This window comes from Geotrypetes seraphini, chromosome 18 (genome assembly GCF_902459505.1).
Source record: "Geotrypetes seraphini chromosome 18, aGeoSer1.1, whole genome shotgun sequence".
Classification (NCBI taxonomy): domain Eukaryota; kingdom Metazoa; phylum Chordata; class Amphibia; order Gymnophiona; family Dermophiidae; genus Geotrypetes; species Geotrypetes seraphini.
In genome coordinates, this window is record NC_047101.1 from 4317137 (window position 1) to 4337241 (window position 20105).

A 20105-nucleotide genomic window follows, 5' to 3' on the forward strand; every position below is an offset into this window, starting at 1 on the left:
TTTTCCTAATGGCCAACCATCCCTCCTCCCTCTTGTTAGCTTGGAGGTCACCCATGTGTTAAGAATATGCTGCCTGCTTGTCCTGGGATAAAGCACAGTTACTTACCGTAACAGGTGTTATCCAGGGACAGCAGGCAGATATTCTTAAGTCCCACCCACCTCCCCGGGTTGGCTTCTTAGCTGGCTTATACTAACTGGGGACCACGCACTCCTCCGTCGGGCGGGAAGGCACTCGCGCACGCGCGGTGCGGCCAACTAGAAACTTCTAGTTAAAAAGGTCCGTACCGAGGGCTCCGTCGGTGACGTCACCCATGTGTTAAGAATATCTGCCTGCTGTCCCTGGATAACACCTGTTACGGTAAGTAACTGTGCTTTCTGGAATCCCAAAGAGGAGCAACATTCCAGAATCTCAGAGTAAGGAATATTCTGGAATCCCAAAGAGGAGCAACATTCCAGAATCTCAGAGTAAGGAATATTCTGGAATCCCAACAACATTCCATGTGGAATCCCAAAAGAGTAGCAACATTCCATGCTACAGATCCAGGGAAAGCAACAGCTTGCCCAGACTCTCTACCTCGCCAGCGTCTTTCCTCCTCTCCCTGCACCTCCCCCTCCTTGAGGATCCCCCCACAGGCAAAGTGACAAGTTCAGGGTCACGGCCGGAGGGCCTCCATGCATGTGCAGATCTGTCAAGGTGATGTCATCGCGTCAACATCTGCGCACTTCCAGATGCCTTCTGGCCGGTTTAGTGTGCCGCGGTGTAGAAAAGTTTGCGTGAATTCCCCAAAACCACAAGAAGCTGCAGTGTTCTTTGAACTGGGACTTTCCTGATTCTCAATTAAAGCTGCTCATCCAACCAGTTCACAGTATTAGCAGAACATAAAGCCAGACTGAGTCAGACCAAAGTCTACCAAAGCCAGCATCTTGTCTCCGACAGTGACTATAAGAACATAAGAATTGCCGCTGCTGGGTCAGACCAGTGGTCCATCGTGCCCAGCAGTCCGCTTCCGTGGCGGCCCCTAGGTCAAAGACCAGCGTCCTAACTGGGAGTAGCCCTACCTGCGTACGTTCTGGTTCAGCAGGAATTTGTTCAACCTTGTCTTGAATCCCTGGAGGGTGTTTTCCCCTATAACAGCCTCTGGAAGGGCGTTCCAGCTTTCTACCACTCTCTGGGTGAAGAAGAACTTCCTTACGTTTGTACGGAATCTATCCCCTCTCGTTCTCCCTACCTTGGAGAGGGTGAACAACCTGTCTCTATCTACTAAGTCTATTCCCTTGAATGTTTCAATCATGTCCCCTCTCAATCTCCTCTGTTCGATGAGCAATGGCTCTCTTCTTACCTGACTCATAACTCGTATAGACTTTTCCTCCAGGAACTTATCCAAACTTCTTTTGAATTCCACTATATTAAGTCACTTTGGGGTCCTTTTACTAAGGCGCGCTAGTCATTTTAGCGAGCGGTAAATATTGGCATGTGATAAATGCTAACACGTGGATTACAGTCTAAGGACACGTTAGCATTCAGCGCATACGAATATTTAGCGTACCCTAAAATGTCTGGTGCGCCTTGGTAAAAGGACCCCTGTGAGCTCCTCCTCCGCTTTGTTTTCAGTTCTTTTGAAAAATTAAACCATTCCCTATTTAACATTCACCTTCTTCATGATTTTGACACATATCGTATCCCTTCTAACTTGTCTATTTGCTTTTTTTCTTCCAGGATCTTTCTCTTTGGTGATGACTCAGAAGCCGCATCACTTTGCCCTTGGTGCCAATTCAGCTTCACCTGCCCCTCTCTCGATCCTTTTGCAATCCTCTGTTGTTTGAACAGCTATGATTAACTCTTGCGTCATCCACACATTTAAACCTCCTCTCTCGTCACTCCAATATCCAGATCATTTATGAATGGGTTAAAAAGCACAGATTCCCATACAGACCCTTGAGAGACTCCACTAATGACCCTTTTCCATGTGGATAACTGACCCGTTTCCTATCTTGTAGCCAGATTTAAGTCTACAAAAAAAACAAACCAACCCACACACCAAAACATTGTCTCCTGTCCTATGAAGTCTCTTGTAAGGGATTTTGTGAAAATATTTCTGAAAACCTAAATCTAATCTAATCTAATCCTTAGGTTTGTATACCGCATCATCTCCACGTTCGTAGAGCTCAACGCGATTTACAGTAGGCGAAATAGGAAGGAACTACAACAGAGGGTTAGAGGTAGAAGTGTGAAGAAAATTTAGAGGACTTGGGATGCCAAGAGATAAGAGTTTCCTCCTTGATTCCTAAGTTGGAGGGAGACTTACATTTTTTGAGAAAAGCCAGGTTTTCAGATGTTTGCGGAAAACTTGGAGAGAGCTCAAGTTCCGAAGAGGGGAGGTAAGGTTGTTCCAGAGCTCAGTGATTTTGAAGTGGAGGGAGGTCCCTAGCTTTCCTGTGTGCCTTTTAGTGAGGGGAAGGATAGTTTTAATTTGTGGGAGGATCTGGTGGTATTAGGGTTTGAGGAATTCCAAGAAAGAGGGATAAAGGGAGGGAGGATACCGTGTAGGATTTTGAAAGCTAAACAGGCGCATTTATAGTGGACCTTGGCGATTATCGGAAGCCAGTGGAGCTTGGCCAGGAGCGGGGAGACATGGTCAAATTTACTTTTAGCGAAGATGAGCTTGGCCGCTGCATTCTGAATCCGCTGGAGCCTGTGGAGGTTTTTCTTAGTCAGGCTTAAGTAGATAGAGTTGCAATAGTCCAAACTGGAAAGGATGATGGATTGGACAAGGAGGGTAAAAATGTTTTTGATGGAAGTAGGATCTAACTTTCCTCAGCATGTGAAGGCTGAAAAAGCATTTTTTTACCAAGGATTTGAGGTGGTCATTGAAGGACAATGTGGAATCAATGATGATGCCCAAGACATTGCTCGAGAACTCAAGCTGCAGAGAGGAGCCAGAGGGTAGTGGGATGGAGGTGGGGAGGTAATCTAGTTTTGGACCGAGCCAAAGAAGTCCTGTGTTTTATGCTTTCAAAAAAACTCTAGCACATTGTAAAGCAACACTTGGTCTTTGTTGACTGTTATCTATCTCATTCCCATGAACCCATGTCTTCGTCTATACAGACAGCAATTTTACTCCTTCCTTTACTAACGCGTTACGTGGGTTTTAGCGCCCGAAGAGGCGGTAACTGATCCGACACTCATAGAATTCCTATACGCTAACACCCGCACTACGCATTATAAAGGAAGGGGTTGTTTTTTTAGTCCGCATATAGAGTGAATCATTGTGTCTCACAATACCAGAATCATTCTGGAGTCTTTTTTAAAAATTTGACGCTACAATGGCCATCCTCTTGGCTATTTTGAATGATGGTTACAGATAGTAACACTTTACAAATTAGGATACCGTCAAAATTGTCACTGAGTGTTGCTATTGACTTCTTGTTCTTTTGGGCTCACTAAAGCGGGTTTGAACTAGTATTCTGTGATGGGGTGGGGTACCCTGACTCTCAAAAGGTGGTACCATTTTATAGGATACCCCATTGGATACTAAGAACATAAGAACTGCCATACTGGGACAAACCGAAGGTCCATCAAGTCCAGTATCCTGTTTCCAACAATGGCCAACCCAGATCTTAAGTACCTGGCACGATCCGAAGAGAAAAGCACAATTTATGCTGCGTATCCTAGGAATAAGCAATGGAATCCACCCCCCCCCCCCCCAAGACATCTTAATAATGGCTTATGGACTTTTGTTTTAGCAAATTATCCAAACTTTTTTTAAACCCTGCTGAGCTAACTGCTTTTTCACCATGTTATGACCGCTGCTATCTAAGGAATATGTCTAGAATTGCTTCACCTCTTATCAGTTACTGAATCAGCTGCTCCATAAAGCAGTCCTTGATCTCATCAAGGAATTTTACCTCCCTAGCATGCCCCAATTTTACATTTACCTGGTCAATATCAGGGTAATTGAAATCACCCAGTTTGTTAGCTTCCCTAATTTCTGTTAACATTTCAGTATCCGTCTGTTCATTCTGGTCACAAATTGGCAGTTACTCTCTCCACCCCCTCATACCACCTTCATTTATGCTTGAATCATGAATACTGCGAGGAAGGGAGATTCTTGCTCTGATTTTAAAAATACTTTTACTGACAGGTTTAGATTAAATCACCACGAGCAACATAGATTCTGGTAGACCAAGTCTTTTCTTCATAAAAGAAAAAAGTTTAACATTCTCTCTCCCTCTCAAACATCTCAGCGTTAAGACTACATTTTTGGAAACCAATGGCTTCCACCCCCTTATTTTTTTTCAAAAGCTTTCATAAATTTTAGGAAGAAAAACAACCCCATATTGAGGATAACAGACATCCTTCTTGTAATGTATGTGCGTAGGGGTAGGAGGAAGGAGAGAAATGACTTCATCACCCTGCTCTGAGTTTCTTCAGTTAAACTTAATAGGGCTTGTTTGTGAAAAATCAGCTCTCCCATGTCTAAACAGCGATTCAATTCCATTATCAGACCCTGGCCAGGAAGTCTATTTCACTCCACAGGGGAGCAAGGCAAAAGGGAACTTTGCATTAGTGTAAAAAGCACATTTTAACATTAATGTTTCAAAACGCCTCACTGTATGGAACGTTTTCTGAAAAGAAGTGGGATTGAGGCAATGGACTTTCTAGAGGAAGGCTACTAAAATGGTGCGTGGTCTTCGTCATAAGGCGTATGGGGACAGACTTAAAGATCTCAATCTGTATACTCTGGAGGAAAGGCGGGAGAGGGGAGATATGATAGAGATGTTTAAATACCTACATAATGTAAATGCGCATGAGTCGAATCTCTCATTTGAAAAGAAGTTCTGGAACGAGAGGGCAGAGGATGAAGTTAAGAGGTGATAGGCTCAGGAGTAATCTGAGGAAATACTTCTTTTACAGAAAGGGTGGTAGATGTGTGGAACGGTCTCCTGGAAGAGGTGGAGACAGAGATTGTGTCTGAATTCAAGAAAGCCTGGGATAGGCACATGGAATCTCTTAGAGAGAAGAAGAGATGGGAAGACTAGAAGGTCCATTTGACCTTTATCTGCCATCATGTTACAATGTTTCTATAAGCATAAAGTTCTATGACCTCACAATGCAGCTGTAAAGAGCCTTAGCCAATAGGGAGAGGAGATGCAAATGTTAAGAGCCTCAGCCAAAAGGGAGAGGAGGAGATAGCGGATGCTGCGGATAGGCCATTTGGCCTTTATCTGCCATCATGTTTCTATGCATCTATGTTAAGTTTATTCAAAAACCATATAAAAGTGACTGAACATCAACCTGTGTTTCGGCTAAATAGTGTCTGCCTCAGGAGTCAAAAAAGTCTGATGTAGACATTACATCAGAGAATATACCAGTCACTGCTCGCTAGGCCAGTATCCTGTTTCCAAAAGTGGCCAACCCAGGTCCCAAGTACCAGACAGAAACCCAAAGAGTAGCAACATTCCAGAGCTGAGATTGTGATGTCATAATGCCTCATTCCACCAATGCCTCAGAGCCAACCTCATCAGTGACGTCACAATGGCTCCATTGTCCTAGACTTGGCTCACTAAGAACATACGAAATGCCATATTGGGACATACTAAAGGTCTATCAAGCTCAGTATCCTGTTTCCAATAGTGGTCAACCCAGATTCCAATGGCATAGACTCCTCCACTTCTCCTGCAGGGCCACATTAAGAACAGTGTGTGGTTGTGCGTGCTGTACTTTAGAGGGAACACTGTGGGACAGTTGGCTCTTTTGTCAGCTGGGAGTAAAATCTTAAAATCTACAATTTCTGAGTTACGTACAAATCCGACTTAAGAACAGCTTTACGAACGTAACTTGTTCTTAACCCGGGAACTGCCTGTAATGTGAAAATGTGATTGAAAATTTTGTCATAAAGAGCAAGAGTTTGCCAGCAGAATCATGGGGAATATTTGTCAAATACTGTGTTCCATACTTAATCGCAATGTAAGTACTTTATACTAAAATAAAACCAGCAGTTTATGTTTCATTAAAACTTGCAATACCGCTTGAGCATACGACAGGTCTAGGCGGATTTCAATCAAAATTCAATATATAAAAGAACTCCAGAAATAATAGGAAAGACCTGAAAAGATACAAAGTAACATCACATTTGTCTTTAAAAAGACATCATTTACCCTAAAAAAAAATTACTAAATCTAATCTTAAATCATATCTGAATGTTCTCTAACCACCTCAACCGCAGAGTCAAACTCTCTCAATAAATATGAGCAATCTCGGAAATGGATATATCTTTCCCGACGCCTCACAAAATAGAAGGTTTTTAGCCTGGGTGGCGCAGTGGTTGGAGCCACAGCCTCAGCACCCTGGAGTTGTGGGTTCAAACCCCGTGCTGCTCCTTGTGACTCTGGGCAAGTCACTTAGTCCTCCATAGCCCCAGGTACGTTAGATAGATTGTGAGCTCAAGTACCTGATTGTAAAAACCGCTTAGATAACCTTGATAGGCGGTCTATAAAAACCTAAGAAACTAAACCAAGTAGATAGTTCCACAATTGAGGACCAATGAAATAAAAAGCTTCATTTTCTTGTTGATTCCCTACTGGCCGAAGGGAGAACCAACCGATTATCCTTAATTGGTCGTAATGTTCTCATTGGTGTATAAGGGATTACTAGAGAATGTAAATACTTGGGTTGATGATGGCAAATGGTCCGATGGACCAGAATCAAAGTTTTCAACTGTCTGCTATAAGAAATAGTCAACCAGTGATATTTCAAATACAAAAGGTGTAATAACCCTATCAAATTTCTTTTTGAAACCCAATAATTTAATTGCAGTATTTAGAATTGTTTGTAATCTCCTACGATTATATTTTTCGATACCCAAATAAACAATATCACAATAATCAACAATGCATGAATACGAGTATGCAAATTATGCTCCTGATATAAATCCCAGTGGTGTAGTGAGGGTAGGTTGGGCCCCCCTGCACCCTCCTCTCTGCCCCCCCACTGTTCGCTCCTTCTGCACTCCACACACCACACTTGCCCCTCCCTTCCCACTTAAGTACCTACATCTTTACCAGCATCTACATCTTTACCAGCACAAGCAGCTTCTCCAGCCGGGATTGGTTTTCCCTCTGATGTCACTTCCTGACTCTGCGACCTGGAAGTGATTTCACGCTGGCATGCTTTTGAACATTTAAAGAGGTATGGGGATGGAGAAGGATAGGCACGCGCATGGCATGGGGGGGGGGGCAGAGAGGTGCTGGTGCCCTGGGTGATCCGTTGACCACCCACTTCCCCTTACTACACCACCGATTATGCTTTTTATAAAAAATTTAATTTTGCGCTCTTATTGGGACACCCTAAGAGTTTGGTTTCTTGCTCAAACAGTACGCCTGTAGAATTTAAATAAATTTGCTTTGCTAAGTTATTTTTACAAATGGCTTTTCTAAGAAGATGCTGAGGGCAGTGAGCAAAGTAAAAAGAAAATGACAAGAAAAGCAAGTATTAAAAAAAGAGAATATAAAACAATCATAAGACTAAAAACTTATAAAAGTACTAAAGAGCCAATGATTTTAATTGTCAAAAGGCACCTCTACAACAGATGAATCTCTCCGTTAACTCTACAATTGAAAGCACTTTGCAAATGTGGTTTTTAAGACAACATCTCAAATTCAGATAACCGGGATGAAATTCCCAAGGAAGAGAAGCGGTCGACTCCTAACCAGTCTTAACTCTTTTTAATGCATGCAGGACAGATCTTAAAGCCTGAATTTCCCGATACCATTAAAAGCTCTGACTCGTCTCCTACATGTTTATCCTGAGGAAATGTTTCCTTATACATGGGCACTTGGAACAGCTTCCCAGCAGTTATTTGAATTCAAGCATACCTGGGACAAGAACAGAGGATCTCGGACAGAAAGGAAAAGGTTGTCGAGCGCGGTTGATATGGATGGGCCATATATTTTAAATATAGATTATATATAAAGGGAGAGAGAGCACTTCTGTAATAAGGAAATACTTTGCCCCCAAAATGCATCTCCAGAACCTAAATTGCTATAGTTCAAGACTGTTTAGCAATGATTAACACAATCACCACAATATTTCTGCAGTCAGTTCTTCATTATTCTCCACTTAAGCACAATCATCATTGATACTATCAACATCCACCGTCTAAGCCAGATTGAGCATTTCCATCAGGGCTCCCACATGAATCCCTGGGTCAAGGAGCTGCCCCTGACTTGTGAAACTGGCACTGCCAAGCTTTCAATTCATGACCCAAATGGGCCATTTCTCCTCTCGGAACTCGTTGATTCGAACTGTCCTAAGCCCATCTATGTCCCTATTGCATTTGGGAGGGCATCATTCCCTGCCCTAAAAGCCAGAAAGTCTGGAGCCGAGTGAAAATGCAGCCACCAAAGTCATTTCTTGCCCCCGACCCCCTCACCTGGCAGCGTCTTATGCGCCGAGTTCCCCATGGCTCCGACGCTGCTGCTGTTGCTCCTCCGCTCGGCGCTGCTCCATTGAGCGAGAGGCGCGCGCCGGGCTGCCGGGCGGCACTGAAGCGCCTTCCAGCGGCACGCGGGCTCCCAGGAGGGGCGGTGGCGGCGCGCACGTGCGCTCGGCCCCTCGCGCGCGCCCCTGTGCAGGAAAGTCAAGCTCTTCTGCAAATGGAGGGCGGGAGAGGGACCTGGGCAACTCCCTTGCCACTCACTTTTGGGAAGGATGAAACCAGGGAGTAAAATACCACTTAGAGCCTGGTGGGCTCAAACGGGGGGATTAAGTGACTTGCCCAGGGTCACAGGGAGTAGCAGAGGATTTCAATCCACTGGAGGATTAAATCACAAGGAATTGGAGAGAGAATTGAACCCTGCATTAAGCATCAGTCTACTCCTCCATTCCCCACTGAATGTAGCTCTACTGTAGCCATAATGATAAGTCTTGCTCAGCAGACTGGATGGACCATCATTTCCTAGGCTTCTGATAGAGCCTGAGAAAGCTGCCTCCTCGTTGAAGGTCGACTAGGTCAGCAACTGGCTAGGCTTAACCCAAGTTGCAAGTTTGAAGAAGAAGTTAATAAGGTCCAAGGAGACATGGCTGGAGGATCAGCCTTGAAGGATCTAGGAACACATGAGTTCAGGTCTCTCTGGAAGGACAGGGTTCCTCAGTGTGGTGGAAGGTGCATTCCCTACCTCCCAGGTTAGGAATGCCTTATGGAGAGAAACAAAGCATAATCTAGTGTCAACTCAGGCCATGTCGATGGATTACCCTTTGAACACAGCAGGCACCGAAGGGGACCTGTGTTGCATAGGGTGCAGTGTCTTCTCCATGAGAAATAAAGCAGCAAATCCTGCCTCTTCATGGGCCAGCTTTCCTCTGTGCACATGCTCAGACTTCAGAAATAAGCCAACAGAGGGGGGGGGGGGAGGGAGGGAACTCAGATGCTGGTAGCAAGTGCCCACTTTCCTGTTCACATGCAAGGGAAGAAGATCATGTTAGATGGACAGAAGGAAGACTGAAAATCCTGTAGCTCAGGGCCCATGAGATATAAATCCGATCCCAAAATCATGGAATGCTATAACACTGTATTTTAGGAAAATGGGTTATAAGCTTGCTTTAATCGAGGCTGCATATGGGCCGTGGCCTCCTCACAATTTGACAATCAGAAGTATGGTTTCTCCCCGATTCCCCCACCTCCCACCTCCCTGCAATTTAAAATCCTCAGGCAGCGGGTGGCACAACAAAGCAAGCCGCCCGCTGTCGCTTTGCCCCAGAAATGTTCTTTCTGCAGCGGACTGGGAGCAGTTTGGGAAGGCAAGGAAGGACAGATGCTGTATGGTCTGGGGGTTAGGAAGGGAGGGAAAGAGATGCATGAGTGGGATGGTGGGAAGGGAGAGAAAGAGATAATTGTTGGACATAGGTGTGTGGAGTGGGAGGGAAAGAGAGATGGTATATATGGGGAAAGGAAGAAAGAAGGAGAATTGTTGGACATGATAGTGGTGGAGATGAGGGAAGGAGAAATGTTACACTGGGAGGGAGGAGAGATGACTCAAAGACATGAGAGATGTCAGATTCCTGAGAAGGGTGATGGAAGGAGGGAAGAGAGAGATGTCAGACCACTGGAATGGGAAGGAGAGAAAGATGCCAGACCATGGAAGGGAAGGGAGGGGAGAGAGAGGTGCCAGACTGTAGGAAGGAGTGGAGAGAGATGCCAGACCATGGGAGAGGAGAGAGATTCCAGGCTATGGGAAGGAGAGGAGAAAGATGCCAGATCATAGGGAAGGGGGGGGGGGGAAGACAAAGATGTCTGACCATGGGAGAGGGGAGAGAGAGAGGGATGAGATGGTGCACAGGGATGTAGGGGAAGGGAAGACAGGGTGTGGCAAGGAAGAGATAAGAAAAAATGTTTCTTATGGATAGATGGGAATGGGGTAGAAGAAAGATGCACATGGATAGATGGGAAGGGAAGACATGGTAAAGTAGATAGATTTTGAGAAGAAAGCCGAAAAATGGAAGAAAGTTGAATGTTAAAATTTAATACCGAAAGTGAAGAAGGAGAGATAAACAGCTCATGGATAAGAAGGCCCTGAATGCACAGATAAAAGGAAATGAAACCAGAGGCTGGAAAAAAGATGGTTAGAAAAATAAAATCATCAGAAAACAAAGGTAGAGAAAATGATTTTCAATTTGGTGATTGAATTGTGTCTGTTTTGAGAATTTACATCTGCTGTCTATATTTTGCACTGTTCAGGAAGAAATGCATTTGTTTCTATTTCTCTGGGGTGTTCCATATGGGGCTCTACTATCCCCTATTATTCAGTCTCTACATTCGACCTGTCCTAGACATAGTCCACAAATCCCAAATACAGATTCACTCCTTTGCGGATGACATCTAACTATACCTACTGCCTAGATTGAGAAACTCCTAAACTGCCTCTCGGAAATCAAAATCTGGATGTCCGTCAACAATTTGCAACTAAACGCCTCAAAAACAGAACTACTTTGGATCCGCTAAGATCACTGCAGCCATGCCCGTCCCCTCCCTATGCTGGGACTCGACTACCATAACTGCAAAAGACCAAACGCGCAGCCTAGGAATACATCTTGACGCCAATCTATCGCTTTCCTTCCAACCATATCTCTCAGGTGTTATCTTCCTCATTTTATTACCTGCGACAACGCCAAAAAAATAAGGAACTACTTTTCTGAAACTGATTTCACCCAACTACTCTATGTGTTAGTCCTTTCCCACATGGACTACTGCAACGCCCTATTCAATGGTCCCACGGTGAAGAACGTACGACGTCTCCAATGTGTACAAAATGCAGCAATCGGACTACTAAAAACCTTCTATGCCTGCGTCCCTGATCTCCCAAGCTTTATCGTCAGCCCACTGCCTACCTGTAGCCAGACGCTGTGTTTTTAAGGGCCTGATGCTAGCGTTCAAATCTTTACACAACATGACACCAGGCTACATGACGGCCAAAGTTCCTCAGTCCGCGCCGAACAAGTCCCTCCGCTCCCAAGATGAAATACGCCTCAAAACGCCCCCTGCCAATCAACGTTCTTACTCTCACTTCATACCGAGCCACTGCAATCATCTGCCTCTCCAGATCAGATCCCTTGAAGGACTCCTCAACTTTAGGAAAGCAATAAAAACAGACCTCTTCACCTAACTCTCCCGCCACGACCGATGGATCAAAAGAAATGTATATTGGTAGGATAAAACTTGTATTGAAACATCTTTAACTGTAACTATGACAAATTCAACCTGTAAATTGTATATTGGTATTGGATCCCTAGTATGTATCAAATTAGGATAAAAACATGTATAAAAAAATTTGTCCTGTAACTATGGTAAATTGTAACCCCTCGTGAGCTCTTTGGGGAAAACAAATTAAATAAATAGTGGATTTAGATCCCACTGTTGATCTTTTTGGACACAGACATTTTAAAATGAGGTTTGTTTTTTAGGCCGTCCACACCCAGACCATGCCCCCATGTCATATGCATGTTTTTCAGTTCCAGATGTTTATGTCCCGGCTTTGTAAAATCAGGATTTAGACGTTTATGCAATATAACATTTAAATGCTGATTTATGCATGCCGAACCTCCCACTGGCTTTTCTAAAATATGCACCATTGAAAATATATCAGAGAAAGTTGGGGGGTGGGTTTAATTTATTTTCACACAGCACGTAATTAAGTGGAATCTGTTGCCTGAGGATGTGGCCAAGCCAAATAACATAGCAGGATTTTAAAAAGGTTTGGACAAGTTCCTGAAGGAAAAGTTCCCGAAACATATCTTAGCCAGGTAGACTTGGGAGCTCCATTGTTCATTCCTGTACATGAACTATGGGAACTAGATCGACCGTTTGGGATTTGCCGGATATGTGCAACCTGGACTGGACATTGTCACTGGATGGATCTTACTCCAGCTCAGCATGGATTTTCTTAATTTCTGTAGCTTTTTCAAAATGCTGAATGCATTAATACTAATCAGTGCAGAGGCTGGATCTTCCGGCTTTTCTCTGAGTTCTGCCACAGAGCACATTATTTATGAATTATTTACTTATCTAGGAAGAATTTCCATGTCAGTCCGTATAATTACTGCACCAGCCACCCACACATTTCTTCTCAAACACCATAAGCCAACTACGTCACTCTCCCTCCTCGGCTTCTTGCCTCCCACAGGACACTCAGGTCTTAGTAGGTCAAGGAAAGGAAGAAATCATTTTGTCCAAAGGGAAGCAGAAGTTTCAGATGCTAAACTAGGAAAAGCCCACACCCTCCAAGGAGCTTCTTGAACTGGCCTTGACTAATGAGCAATTGGAACGGTTTCCTGCCCCAAGATCACCACAGTGTTCAGCAGCCTTGGCTGGAGCTATTTTGTTTATCGGGTGGCAGCAAATCTTCATGGAGTCCCGTACACAATGGTTTCTGTCTCCCCGATACCTTCTGCTGCCAAAAGTTAGCGAGCTTTCTAGCAGTTTCCAACACTGCCATGCAAATGGGCTCTTCAATATTGAAATGAGCGCTCTGGTGGATTCTTCAAAATTGCCGAGTCATTCTCCAAGAGCGGCGTCGGCTTTGGGCGACAAAAATCAGCGACTGGTCCAGTACAGTGAAAGCACTGTTAAAAGTGCGTCTTGTGGCGTGTGGTTTTTTTTTTCTGTGGCTAATGAAAAAAATTAAAAATTACAGGAAGAATCATAAATTGTTTATTATTTTTTTTTTTTTGTGGGAGTAGTAAAAGCATGTTTCTTGAGGATGTGTGTTATAGCCCCCCTCGGCAGTGGGAGAGATGCCCAATCAAAAGAATCATCTGGAAATACTGTTCTTTAGCAAACCCTTCTCTCGGTTCCCTCTTTAGAAAATACCGCTTGTACTGACTCTTTCAGTACTCTTTCAATTTTTTGAGTGCTATTTATAGAATTCTCACTAAAATTCTCCCCAAAAGTGTGTTATTTCCTTGCAAGGCACACTTAATGCATCACTTTTACGTTTTCCTGCAGATTTTATGCAGCCTAGTTTCTTTAGAAAACAAACTCTTGGAAAAAAAGAAACACCCCATAACAGGATGCATTCTTCTTTTTAACATTTTTTTTCCTTTTTTTAAAAAAAAAAAATCCACTCATTTAGTACAAAATGAACATAAATAAGGTAGGTTACCTGCCATGCCACACCTCCTGCATCAAGACTTGGCCAGTTTTGTCTTATTGTGGAGGACAAAGAATTCTGCCCACTCAACACCCACGAAGCACATAGCTGAGGCAGATTCCAGGGGGCTTCCAGGAAAACTGCAGCAGGATTCAAATCAATTCTGGCCTGCTGGAGCCTAGCCTGATCTTAGGAAATGAAAATAATTTGAAAAAAGGGGGAGAGTGCAAGATAGTGAAAGATGCTATTATCCTGAAAGAGAACAGCGCCGCGAATGGCATGCGATAGCTCCTATGACATTCCTCGGACGTGATGTCTTCTCTCTTGGGCCTCAGCTTGGGATCCTCTGTCGTTCCAGAGAATTGCACAACGAAGGAGCCCCTTCAGCCTCACGGCTAGAGACGGTTTACTGAGAGATCTGTACAGGGCAATGCATCATCCATTTTCCCTGAAGTAAGTCTGCAGTCCTTTTGCTGTAGCGCTTTGAAGGGGTCTCGCTCTATACCTGTACATAGGTGTGTATTCAGCTAACTTTAGATTGACCCCAGAAAACGAGCCAGTATGATAGCACCATGCAATGTCAATGTATCCAGAGAGGTTCACATATAGGCAGTTCAAACTCCGAGACAGAATTTACCTACTGTCACTGCCGATATGAGTCTATGGGGTAAATTCTCAAAAGGTCGCCAAAATTTAGACGTCGAGACAATACGCACTAAGTGCAAATTCTCTAATGGAAGCCATGTGCATTAACTGCTGGCTTTGCATCCACCTTTACATTTCTGATTTTAGGTGCGAGCAACTTGTAAAACAGGGGTGTCCAACCTTTTGGCTTCACTGGTCGAAAAAAATGTGCAAACTCTGCAGCAAGACAGAGGAGGGAGCCGGCCAGACGGTAAACACCCGGGGGCAGCAGAGGAAAACACTGCTGCACAAAATACTTCACGGGGCCACATGCGGCCCTCGGGCCGTAGGTTGGACACCCCTGTTGTAGAATAACAACTAAGGGCGGTTGCATGTGTGACTTCAAACTGGTGTCAATTAGCATCAATTAGGGCCAATTCTAGCCTATTATTCCTTGTTATGAAATTAAGTTGTGTGCGCAATTTATGGGCATTGAACTGAAGAAGTTTTCGGTTCTAGAAATGTAGAAATTGACCGGATCATCCTGAGCTTAAAAAAAACACAGGATTTAATTACAGAGCAATTACTGAGGTCGCGTGCACCTTGGAAGCACGCACAAAGTTGGGAGTGTAACTTTCTAGTTGCATATTACAGTATTTATTTGTTTTATAAACTACTTAAAATCTAAGCAGCGCACTAAAAAAAACAGACAAAATGTCCCAAACATAGATAAACCCCCTCTTCTATTAAACCGCTAGCCGTTTCCAGCGCAGGACGTAGAAGTAGACAATTTTCAAAAAAAAAAAATTTGGATGCATTTTTCGAGAATGGACTTTGGACGACTAGCGCCCTAGGCCCAAAACAGACTTAGCCGTTTCTTATAATTATGCTCCTCCACATATGTTAACCTGTAACCCAACTGTGAGTTGTTGTTTAAATCAATTTACAAAGCATGTGCACCAAAAATACATCGTTATATTTTCAGAAGTGATCATGTAGAAATTCTAGATTCACCGTTGTAAACGGCACGATAAAGTCTCCACTACCAGACACTTTGAAATAAGAGAAAAACCTACCAAAACACATTTCAGACCTTAAGTAGGAAACCTGCCAAACCAAAATGGCATTCGCTTCTAGCTATGAAACCGCAAGAATCATGCTTATGAAAAGCAGCACCAGGTCCAAAAACACCAATATACCTCCGACTGAGAAAACAGAACGAGTCCCATTCTATGAATCTTCACACAGAAACTAAGCACAAGTAGAAATGTCTCCCCTCAGACACACTGGCAGAACAAACAGACCCTCGGCTATAATTAGAAATCCTGACATGTTGTGCATTTGTTTGAAATACAAATATATCAAATTTAATCTTTCCCTTTCAACTCACTTCTCTGCCTCCCTATTTCCTATATATGGAAGCCTGTGAGGAAAGCCTGTGGGCTCGCTGGTTGAGCTGCTGTCTCTGCACCCAGAGGTTGCGAGATCAAATCCCGGTGCTGTTCCTTATGACCCTAGGCAAGAATCCTCCAGTGCCTACCCCTTTGAGTATCAGCTTTGAAATGCCAAAGTGACAAAAAGGAGGTATACAAGTCCCCACGACTGCTAGAGGTCTTGGTGACCACTTGGATGGCAGAAACAAGGCCCTTCGTAGGTCTGAGAGGAGGATTCAGTTTGAGGAGCTACCATGGATTGAGTTCTTGCTCAGTTTGCCGCTGTCGGGATAGTCTGTAATAGAGAGCTTGTGTGTCATGGTGAGATGGGAAGGGATTGTTGGTTGGGGGGCTCTGGAACTTGAATGGAGGGAGCAGCTGTTCCCAAGTCTACGTGTGGAGAGGTTTGTATCGTCTTTGAACATCTTGATTTGACACGAGGTTCTTCATTCGGCAGTAGTGGAGATGGTTTAGATGTGCGATGCCCTCTCTACATTTCTGCTGCTGTTTGGATGGTCACCCGTCCAGTGTCCTAGTCTGGAAAGGTCCTTCTCACAATTCACTTTTGATTTCACAACTTGGAATAATTCTACCTCATTTGCAAGTCTGATCACCTCACTTCTTATTCCAAGTTCCAGATCACCATTTAGCATTATTCTCTGTTTCCTTTCAACCAGTTCCCAGTCTACAATAAGACACTGGCTCTTACCTCTGGTTGTTATTAATGACATTACAAGAAAGACAGAGGTTGTCATATTGCTCCAGAGAAAGGAGGGCGGATTGAGGCGTCCGGGTTTTACTTCCGCTGCTTTCAATGGAAGTAAAGCCCAGATGTCTCGGTCTGTCCAAAAACTGAGGGGGGAGGGGGGGAGGTTATTTCCACATATCCAACATGCTTGCATACATAATTCCATTGCTTTCAGGGGAAGTAAAACATGGATGTCTCCATCCGTCCTCCTTTTTCTGGAACCATATGGTAACCCTACAAAAGATCACAATTATGGTGTAAAACATTCAGAGGTTGACAATAGTGTGGAGGATCGACAAATCTCCCTACAATTTGCATTTCAACAAGCCTCCTGATTACTCAACGTGCGTATGTGTGGTACTCGTATATTAGTCGCACATTACTGACATTTCAAGGGCCGGGATCTTCATTTGACATATTTACTGCTCTAAACAACTGTGCTTCGAGATAAGGATGACGGGTCAGATTTCAGGTTCAAGTGCAAGCAGGATAAAGTTGAGTCGCTGAGGTGCAGGATTCTACCACAGCACGTCTCAGGGAAGAAAAGGCGAATCCAGAAAGGTTTTGTGCAGGCGCATACGGTGGAGAATTTGGCTGGTCCCTAAGCTTAGCTGTTTTTTAATGCTGGCCTGAGCTGATGAAGAGAGGATAATGCAGTAAAATGTGCTTTTCCACACTTAACACGGGACTTTACCACATGGTAGCTGCAAATTTAACATGGCAGCTATGGGGGGGGAGGGGTTCCCAGCATTTGTATTTACAGGTCCGGTGTTAAAATGACACATCGCGTGCAGTATCGCTTGGAGTTACGCAGCTCAAAGCACTCAGGCTTAGACTATAAAAAAAACGCCAGCAGTTAGGTGCTTAGATGCCAAACTCCCCTCCCCCCTCCCATTTTACAAAACCATAGCGTAGTTTTAAGTGTTGACCATGGCGGTAACAGCTCTGACGCTCCTAGGAATTCTATGAGCTAGCGTGGTTTTGTAAAAAAGGGGAGATTAATTATTTAAAAGGTTTAAGCTCAATTGGCTTAAACTCAAATCAATTAGATGGTAGGCACTTACCGTTTTCAGCTAAGCACCTAGTCCAAGATGCCTACCAGAGATTGGGCACGATTAAGGGTGGAGTTCCTATGAGCGTCGGGAGCAGCGTGGAGCATTCAACGGGGCTCCTTCTGCCAAAAACTGAGGGGGGTGGGGGGGAGGTTATTTCCACATATCCAACATGCTTGCAGGATTATATTTTGGTTTTCTTTTCCTGCTTATTTATTTTCTATCCTAAAGTTGAAAGAAATTAAAACCTTACACAGACTTGCAGATTTTTGCCGTTTTGTTTTGTTTTTAAATTGTTTGTTTGTTTTTTTACCTATTAATTCCTTCATTTATTTTCCCTGAAATATGAGTTTGGCACCAAAAAACAAACTATTAATCTAAGCTCAAATCATTTGTTTGCCATCTTCTGGCCTTTCTCATTTGAACGTTTTCAGCGTTTATTTATTCTTCTTGGGATTCATTCACTGCCTCTATGAAGCTTGACATAAAACTTGCCATTTAAACAATAGTAAAACGATCAAACATATGCATAAATGCCATGATGTAAACGTGGATGGTTTTTAGTGATTGGTTGAGAGATTCTAGTCCAAATTCAGAGAACAGCAGTGGCTCAGGAGTTAGAGCTGAGGTTATGGGTTCAAGCCACCCTGGGCAAGACATTTAATCCCACCCCCTTGAACCAGGTATTGTAGATGGATTGTTCTACAGGAAGGTCAGACACCTATTTTTCCATATTAGTTCAGTCAATTATATTATCTCGCCTCAATTACTGCAATGTTATCTACCTCAGTATCACAAAAACTTGTCTTCATAGATTGCAACTGATTCAAAATACTGCTGCAAAATTGACCTTTGAGAAACGTAAATTTGACCCCATGACTCCGTTGCTCCAGAGTCTCCATTGGTTCCTGGTTTATTGCAGAGTTGTTGTTTTTAAAATCCTGTATGGTTTCTTTACTTCTTTCCTTCCTTTATCTTGGAACGTTTACAGATTCTCCTTTGCAAGAGGTAATCAACAATTTAAATTATCTCTTCTTTCTAAAAAAGGGATTAAAGGAGTCAAGATTTTTAGTCAATTTCTGATCTCTAAATTTTCTCAACTTTGGAATGATCTTCCATTTCTTTTAAGGAGTTCCGGATCACTTCAATTTTTTCGCCAATCTTTAAAAACTACTTTATTTGCTAAACACTTTGAAAACTAATTTCCCGAAATTTAGTCTTATTTTTATGGTTTTTATTTGTTAAGTTAATTCTTGTAAACCGAGTCGAGCTTTCTCAGAATGATGACTCGGTATATAAAGCCAAGCCTTAGATTAGATTAGATTAGCCTGCTAGGACAGACAGGGAAAATGCTTGAGTGCCTGAATGTTAACCGCTAAGACAACCTCCACTGATAAGCAACATATACTTCTGGCCAGGCCTTGCTTCCTCAGTGTGCTTCTCAAGAACCAAAAAAGGTAGTAAATGATTATATATTCAAGGCACTTCTTCACAGACAGCAGCACAACATTGAAACGTCCTCTGCGGGAGGCAGTTCTGGTAATAAAACAGTTTATTTACTGATATTTTTCATGATAGGAAATCACTAAGTGATCAGCTCTGCTTGTACGCCACATGCAAGTAAGGTGATTTGACTCCAAAATGCTTAAAGACTAGACATCCGAAGTGTAATTCTCTTTTCTGGCCTATTTAGGAAAAACAAAAGTCCACCTGTTTGAAATGACATGAGTGGAGATATGGTGGCGATATGAATTTGAATGAATGAAATGGAAAATTCAGCTAAGTGCATTGACTGACTGATTTGATTTTCTAAGTGTCTCTCTCATGACTTTTTATTACTGATTTCCTATTAATTGAAGAATTGAGGAACGGAGATACAATGGTGATATGAATTTTTGAACTTTCAGAACTGATGAATTCAGGAATTTTTGAATCTATCTATTTATGAATTTAAGAAGTTGGAACTTTATTAACTGTTTTTTTCACTGATTTTTGAAGATTCTCTGTCAATTAATTTTGTGGGGTTTTCAATGCCATCTTTTCCTCCTTCCTACACCGTTTGCACTTTATATTTATTTAATGTTATTGATTAAATGTTTTTTTAAAAAACAAGGGTTATCATGATGTACAGGGCAGGGTTTATTTAGATCTTCGGGTCTGGGGCTTCTGGTCATTCGTAGGGATAAATGAAACCCCTTCATTAGTGCAGCTGTCATCCTTGAGTTGGGCTTAAAAGGAGAATTGTTCCAATTTTTTATAGTAGTGAAATAACATGAGACATGTCAATGATGTTTCCCATGGTGAAAGAACAAAGAACGACATTTTAGAAAGGACATCCAGCTCCAAATAATGGCGTCGGTAGACTAGTGAGGGTGAGAGGGGCCTGGGGCGTCGATGCCCTTCCTCCACCCTCATCTCTGCCCTTCCGCTCCTTCCCCGATCCCACCTGCTGTACACGCCCTTCCCTTCCCCCGTACCTCTGGTTGTTCACCGCCGTAACAACTTCAGCGTGCGCCTCGCGACCCCAATGGCTCTCCCTCTGACGTCACTTCCTGTCTGCGGCACCGAGAAGTGACATCAGCGGGAGAGCTAAATGTATGGGGG

General features: G+C 43.3%; 1 protein-coding gene across 3 annotated transcripts in view; it reads right to left on the reverse strand.

Moving 5' to 3' along the window:
- The window catches only part of NEURL1B (neuralized E3 ubiquitin protein ligase 1B), a 172819-nt gene that overhangs the window by 48795 nt on the left and 103919 nt on the right, over positions 1 to 20105 (reverse strand). Inside the window, exon 1 of one of the 3 annotated variants that reach the window (XM_033927613.1) lies at positions 8433 to 8531. The exons of the other annotated variants lie outside the window; for them this stretch is intronic. Within the exon in view, the coding sequence (XP_033783504.1) occupies positions 8433 to 8463 (31 nt within the window). The 5' untranslated portion in view covers positions 8464 to 8531. Of the gene's footprint in view, positions 1 to 8432; positions 8532 to 20105 lie in introns of those variants that run through there. 3 annotated transcript variants of the gene reach the window in all.